The following is a 7935-nucleotide window of genomic DNA, read 5'->3' as shown; positions in this document are numbered from 1 at the left end:
TGTTTTTGCAATAGTAGTACAAATGAGCCGTACAGTGTTCTCAATCTCAATATCTTTTGGGGGAAATATTGACTGGTGGTCATATGAATCATTCTAGTTAAATTCTGAATAGTATAGTAAAACAGTACGATTGCCCAATTCCATGTCAGTGTTTAAAGAAAGAGCAAGATTGTGCAGTTCGATGGATTGCAAAGATGAAATGAGTAATAGATCAGTCAATGAACAGGTTTATGGCTGAACTATCTAGGAACACCATCACGTGGGAAATAACGTGGCACAACAGACATCTTCTATAACACCAACCATTTAATCACTACAAATGATGTAATAATGACAGTGTTTCTCATAAAGGGACACTTTCGTGGTCTGTGTGAAATCCTCCACCCAATAATCACCACATTGCAGAGGATGATATTTACAGTGTGCACATAATCATGTCGCTATAGTAGGAAACATATTCAACTTTTTACAAGGCTTCTTTCTTCAAAGACGCACTATGTCTACTCAGTGTGCAAATTGCATAGTGTTTCATAGAACCTATTACTGTGATTATAATTACTGGGACAATACATAGCCTGGGTGTCAAAGTCTATGCAATTCTGAAGAGCTCCCTCCTGATTGTGACATAATATCATCACCTGAACAGCTTTCCTTTGACTGGATGTAATGTGCACAGATTCACCCGTATAAATTCACATTAGCTCTATAAGTGTGTGTCGGTGTGTATGCAAGTGTAGTAGAAGTGTGGAATTGGTATGCTTTTTAGAATTAGTTCAATTCAGTTATCCATGTTTAAATGACGCCTTTGGGAACAACAGTGTTCTGAGTGAGAGTACGCCTAATTAACTATCAACATTAAATATCACAATTCCCTTACATTTTTCATGAGGCCTATTTTCCAACAATGCAGCTTTCAGGGCTAGGAATCAATATTTCAGAATGTGCATTTTTCATAACTTCAGTGTAGAAAGCCTAGGTGCATTATTCATATCAGTTACAAGGAAAGTCTAAAAGTGACATTTTTTGATATACTGTTTAATAAACACAAGGGTGAGTTTATGAGATGTGCTGATGGATCCTCCGACATGTCTCAGCTATGCTGCATAGCCAACAAGCAGGAAGTTTAGTCATTGAACAGAACAGAACAATTTTCTCTCTGAAGTCGTGCATAACACCCCCGTATTGCTTTTAAATTGCATCTGTTGGGAGTGTTTCTCTCTCCTCTCCTCTCCAAACTCATATTCAGTCTCTTTCATTAGCAGGTTCTCTAAAAATCCCACCTTGAGACCTCTTTCTCTTCATCAACACTCTCTGTTTTGCTCATCTCGTTGACATCGAAACTGTGGCTTCTATCTTCTGCCCGCGTCGCCTCCATCACTGAACTTCTCTCACACTCCTTTTCTTGTTCCCTCTCTTCGATTATCTTCACTAGCCTATGGAACTTCTGGTCCAACTCATCTACCGCTTCCATCCCTCTCTCCTCCTCCCTCTCGCCCTCGCTTTCCAGTGAGCTCAGTGACCCGGCCCGGGAGTCCCCCCCCTCAAACTCATAGGTTTGCAGTGAGTCGTAGGGTGGCTGGGATAGGTCAGTCACCTGGTCCAAACGGTGCTTCAGGAAGTCCTCCATCCTCAAAGGCAGGGAGGGGTTACAGTTAGCCCCTCCCTTTGCCCCTGCCCTGTTAGACACCAGGCCCCGGGCACAGCCCCACCCCCTGCCGTATCCCAGCATGCCTCCAGAGAGGCTCCTACCAAGCACGTACATGTTCAGGAATTCTGCACTGCCTGGATACAAAGTAGTCCCGGTCACCGGTATCCCTCCACTGCCCTGGTTTAGTGAACCCACAATGCTGTATGTTGACTCCCCCAGTGTGTTAGGGTGAGTGTGACTGCTATTTACTTGGCCAACACCAACAGTGTCTTCATTCTTCTCTGAGCTGGGGAGAGTAGAGGAATCTGTGTCTGTGTCATCTACTGCAGAGCTGGAAGCTCCAGTGGTGGTGGTGGTCTGTGAGGGAGAGGACTCTGTCTTGTTCTCCTGCTGCTCTGAGGAAGAGATGCTACTGCTGTGACTCTGGGAACATGAGCCATTTGGGACAGAGTAGGTCAGAACCAGTGCTTCATCTGTCAGTACAGACTCAGGCTGTGTCTGGGGAGGAAATACACAATGATTTCATGAGGAATTATAAATACTTCTGAGGGAGATAATAACAACATTATTACACCCATTATATATGAAAGTTAATATCTCACCCTGATTGGTCCCTGGTCCGGATGCAGCTGCTGTTGCTGGTTGTCAGTGTTGGTCTCCCTGCCTCCCTCTATCTCTGTGGGTCTGCTGTCAGCCATCATGCTCTCTGGTTCTTCTCTGCTGGAGAACCGTGGCTCAGCAGGATTGAGATGAACCGTTCCAGGCTCTAGCAGATCAAATGTGCCCTGGTTCTGGATGACTAGGGAATTATTAACGTTACCCATCTGATGGCCAGGAAGCCCATAGGTTTCCATCAGTTTGGCCAGCTGCAGACCCGACTGGAATGGAGTGGGCCCCTCGGGAAGGTCTCTGAGGACAGGCAGGGTGTGGATGCTGTAGCAGAGGTGTCCGTACACAGGGGTTGAGCCTGGATGCCTGGGGTCCAAAGCAGAGTGTGGGGTCCGGCTCCAGCTGTACGTCCTAGCCCTGGCCTGATTCTGCTGGGTGTACCATCTGGGCGAAGAGATGAGCATAAGGCAGAGGAACACACATGCACGCAAGTACACACACAGACACATGCCCTCACACACACTACACAAACCAACGTCACAGCTCACATGTTCCTGCTGTCCTGCATGCGCTGTACTCTGTGCATGCTCTGGAGCGCGGTGATGTCAAAGGCAGCAGTGTCTGCCTCCCCTCCTCCTTCGTCATCGTAGGTAATGATGTTCTCCCTCACATCATCCTCCTCAAATGGGGAGTGGGAGTCTCGCTTCTGATGCCGCAGAGACAGAGACAGAGTACACACCACTAGGGAGGCAGGGAGGGAGAGAGGGAGAGAGAGAGAGAGAGAGAGAGAGAGAGAGAGAGCACAATTAGACCCAACCAAATCATGAGAAAACAAAAAGATAATTACTTAACACATTGGAAAGAATTAACAAAAAAACAGAGCAAACTAGAATGCTATTTGGCCCTACACAGAGAGTACACAGCGGCAGAATACCTGACCACTGTGACTGACCCAAAGGAAGCTTTTTTTAAGGAAAGCTTTGACTATGTACAGACTCAGTGAGCATAGCCTTGCTATTGAGAAAGGCCGCCGTAGGCAGACATGGCTCTCAAGAGAAGACAGGCTATGTGCTCACTGCCCACAAAATGAGGTGGAAACTGAGCTGCACTTCCTAACCTCCTGCCCAATGTATGACCATATTAGAGAGACATATTTCCCCCAGATCACACAGATCCACAAAGAAGAAAACATATCCAATTTTGAAAAACTCCCATATCTACTGGGTGAAATTCTACAGTGTGCCATCACAGCAGCAATATTTGTGACCTGTTGCCACGAGAAATGACCAGTGAAGAACAAACACCATTGTAAATACAACATATTTATGCTTATTTATTTTATCCATTTAATTATTTGTACATTGGTATACAGATATTCATTTGATGTCTTTACTGTTTTGAAAAGGACAGTTTTTCACTTTATATATTCACTTTGTAATACTTGCTTTCAATGACAGATATAAACATTGTATAGTGCAAACAGTACAAACAGGCATGTACTATACATTGATTTGACAGTAGTCCTACTACACAGAGAGTCTTACCCAGCAGGGTGGTGACACAGGCCAGCAGGGCCAGCAAGGTGACCATACTGAAGAAGAGTGATGGAGAGGCGGAGGGCAGGGGCAGACATACTGTCCGTCTCTCCCAGCCCCTGTCCCTCTGCCTGCCCCTCTCCTCGGCCTGCATTCCTCCTCTCAGACATGGACACACGGTCACGGTGACCGTCCCGGTGTTGGTGAGGCCGGACGCCCCATCCCGCAGCACGATGGGCACGTACAGGGTGAGGAGGGAGGAGGAGAAGCCAGCGAGGGGCTGCAGGGCCGACTGGAGCACCAGTCTCGCTGTGGCACCTGGGGTTAAATGAGACAGTAACACCAGAAACATAAGCCAGTCGTCAAGTCACTGGTACAGGAATGCCATTCTCCAGTTGCAATTAATATTAGAAGTTCGACAGGCTATACAGGCTATACTATGAGATGTAGGCACACTGTCATCAAGCATGTCAAAAAAAAGAATCCTGTTGCAGAATTTCTGATTTGACATGCATTAGGCAGAGGGCTGAGGAGGGTGACAGTTTGACACGGAGGTTGAATATTGCTAGAGGGCACCTCCAATCTCCCTGATGGTGAGGTTTAGAGCCGAACTGGACTCTGGAGGGATGCTGAAGTGGACTATGGCGTCCTGTCCTCCCTGGTCCCTATCCACCGCCCGCAGTACCTGAACAACCTGGGAGACAGAGCAGAGAGAGGAGGACTTCTATTGGACCTCACAGTCACAGAACTGAGCCAATGGCATTGGAGAAAAAGAAGTCAGCCAATGGCATTAGAGAAAAATAATTCAGCCAATGGCAGGCTAGAGAAACAGGACACAGTGATCTGACAGTTAGGGGGAGTGATGAGCTCTACAGCAGAGTCTCACAACTCAATCGCTGGTTGAAAACTGTTTTCTGCCCCTCCCAAAAGATAGAATTTGTAGATAATTGGCCCTCTTTCTGGGACTCACCCACAAACAGGACCAAGCCTGACCTGCTGAGGAGTGACGGACTCCATCCTAGCTGGAGGGGTGCTCTCATCTTATCTACAAACATAGACAGGGCTCTAACTCCTCTAGCTCCATAATGAAATAGGGTGCAGGCCAGGCAGCAGGCTGTTAGCCAGCCTGCCAGCATAGTGGAGTCTGCCACTAGCACAGTCAGTGTAGTCAGCTCAGCTATCACCATTGAGACCGTGTCTGTGCCTCGACCTAGGTTGGGCAAAACTAAACATGGCGGTGTTCGCCTTAGCAATCTCACTAGGATAAAGACCACCTCCATTCCTGTCATTACTGAAAGAGATCATGATACCTCACATCTCAAAATAGGGCTACTTAATGTTAGATCCCTTACTTCAAAGGCAATTATAGTCAATTAACTAATCACTGATCATAATCTTGATGTGATTGTCCTGACTGAAACATGGCTTAAGCCTGATGAATTTACTGTTTTAAATGAGGCCTCACCTCCTGGCTACACTAGTGACCATATCCCCCGTGCATCCCGCAAAGGCGGAGGTGTTGCTAACATTTACGATAGCAAATTTCAATTTACCAAAAAAAATGAAGTTTTCGTCTTTTGAGCTTCTAGTCATGAAATCTATGCAGCCTACTCAATCACTTTTTATAGCTACTGTTTACTTTAATATTCACATGGAAAAGTCCACAGACCCACTCCAAAAGGCTTTCGGAGCCATCATCGACTCAGTGGGTTTTGTCCAAGACTAGTCATTCAACTGAGACTGCTCTTCTCTGTATCACGGAGGCGCTCCGCACTGCTAAAGCTAACTCTCTCTCCTCTGCTCTCATCCTTCTAGACCTATCGGCTGCCTTCGATACTGTGAACCATCAGATCCTCCTCTCCACCCTCTTCGAGTTGGGCATCTCCGGCGCGGCCCACGCTTGGATTGCGTCCTACCTGACAGGTCGCTCCTACCAGGTGGCGTGGCGAGAATCTGTCTCCTCACCACGCGCTCTCACCACTGGTGTCCCCCAGGGCTCTGTTCTAGGCCCTCTCCTATTCTCGCTATACACCAAGTCACTTGGCTCTGTCATAACCTCACATGGTCTCTCCTATCATTGCTATGCAGACGACACACAATTCATCTTCTCCTTTCCCCCTTCTGATGACCAGGTGGCCAATCGCATCTCTGCATGTCTGGCAGACATATCAGTGTGGATGACGGATCACCACCTCAAGCTGAACCTCGTCAAGACGGAGCTGCTCTTCCTCCCGGGGAAGGACTGCCCGTTCCATGATCTCGCCATCACGGTTGACAACTCCATTGTTTCCTCCTCCCAGAGCGCTAAGAACCTTGGCGTGATCCTGGACAACACCCTGATGTTCTCAACTAACATCAAGGCGGTGGCCCGTTCCTGTAGGTTCATGCTCTACAACATCCGCAGAGTACGACCCTGCCTCACACAGGAAGCGGCGCAGGTCCTAATCCAGGCACTTGTCATCTCCCGTCTGGATTACTGCAACTCGCTGTTGGCTGGGCTCCCTGCCTGTGCCATTAAACCCCTACAACTCATCCAGAACGCCGCAGCCCGTCTGGTGTTCAACCTTCCCAAGTTCTCTCACGTCACCCCGCTCCTCCGCTCTCTCCACTGGCTTCCAGTTGAAGCTTGCATCCGCTACAAGACCATGGTGCTTGCCTACGGAGCTGTGAGGGGAACGGCACCTCAGTACCTCCAGGCTCTGATCAGGCCCTACACCCAAACAAGGGCACTGCGTTCATCCACCTCTGGCCTGCTCGCCTCCCTACCACTGAGGAAGTACAGTTCCCGCTCAGCTCAGTCAAAACTGTTCGCTGCTCTGGCTCCCCAATGGTGGAACAAACTCCCTCACGACGCCAGGACAGCGGAGTCAATCACCACCTTCCGGAGACACCTGAAACCCCACCTCTTTAAGGAATACCTAGGATAGGATAAAGTAATCCCCCCTTAAAAGATTTAGATGCACTATTGTAAAGTGGCTGTTCCACTGGATGTCATAAGGTGAATGCACCAATTTGTAAGTCGCTCTGGATAAGAGCGTCTGCTAAATGACTTAAATGTAAATGTAAATGTCCAACATGTCTCTGGACCCACTCACTGTCACAGTCATATGCTGGACCTAGTTTTGTCCCATGGAATAAATGTTGTGGATCTTAATGTTTTTCCTCATAATCCTGGACTACCGGACCACCATTTTATTACGTTTGCAATTGCAACAAATAATCTGCTCAGACCCCAACCAAGGAACATCAAAAGTCGTGCTATAAATTCACAGACAACACAAAGATTCCTTGATGTCCTTCCAGATTCCCTCTGTCTACCCAAGGACGCCAGAGGACAAAAATCAGTTAACCACCTAACTGAGGAACTCAATTTAACCTTGCGTAATACCCTAGATGCAGTTGCACCCCTAAAAACTAAAAACATTTCTCATAAGAAACTAGCTCCCTGGTACACAGAAAATACCCGAGCTCTGAAGCAAGCTTCCAGAAAATTGGAACGGAAATGGCACCACGCCAAACTGGAAGTATTCCGACTAGCTTGGAAAGACAGTACCGTGCAGTACCGAAGAGCCCTTACTGCTGATCGATCATCCTATTTTTCTAACTTAATTGAGGAAAATAAGAACAATCCGAAATTCCTTTTTGATACTGTCGCAAAGCTAACTAAAAAGCAGCATTCCCCAAGAGAGGATGACTTTCACTTTAGCAGTGATAAATTCATGAACTTCTTTGAGGAAAAGATTATGATTATTAGAAAGCAAATTACGGACTCCTCTTTAAATCTGCGTATTCCTCCAAACCTCAGTTGTCCTGAGCCTGCACAACTCTGCCAGGACCTAGGATCAAGAGAGACGCTCAAGTGTTTTAGTACTATATCTCTTGACACAATGATGAAAATAATCATGGCCTCTAAACCTTCAAGCTGCATAATGGACCCTATTCCAACTAAACTTGAAAAAGCCAAAACTTGACCCAGAAAATATAAAAAACTATCGGCCTATATCGAATCTTCCATTCCTCTCAAAAATTTTAGAGAAGGCTGTTGCGCAGCAACTCACTGCCTTCCTGAAGAGAAACAATGTATACGAAATGCTTCAGTCTGGTATTAGACCCCATCATAGCACTGAGACGGCACTTGTGAAG

General features: G+C 47.0%; 1 protein-coding gene across 1 annotated transcript in view; it reads right to left on the bottom strand.

The window, feature by feature from the left end:
* Window positions 1–297: 297 nt before the first annotated feature.
* Window positions 298–7935, bottom strand: part of LOC118359064 (cadherin-24-like) — a 29672-nt gene continuing 22034 nt past the window's right edge. Inside the window, exons 10-14 of the mRNA XM_035737271.2 lie at window positions 4369–4486; window positions 3802–4110; window positions 2806–2998; window positions 2251–2701; window positions 298–2146 (exon numbers count right to left, since the gene is read on the bottom strand). Coding sequence (XP_035593164.1) covers window positions 1268–2146; window positions 2251–2701; window positions 2806–2998; window positions 3802–4110; window positions 4369–4486 — 1950 coding nt within the window. The 3' untranslated portion in view covers window positions 298–1267. The remainder of the gene's footprint in view (window positions 2147–2250; window positions 2702–2805; window positions 2999–3801; window positions 4111–4368; window positions 4487–7935) is intronic.

This window comes from Oncorhynchus keta, chromosome 26, assembly GCF_023373465.1.
Source record: "Oncorhynchus keta strain PuntledgeMale-10-30-2019 chromosome 26, Oket_V2, whole genome shotgun sequence".
Classification (NCBI taxonomy): Eukaryota; Metazoa; Chordata; class Actinopteri; order Salmoniformes; family Salmonidae; genus Oncorhynchus; species Oncorhynchus keta.
Note: the sequence above shows the minus strand (reverse complement) of the source record. Positions and strands in the feature narration are given on the sequence as shown.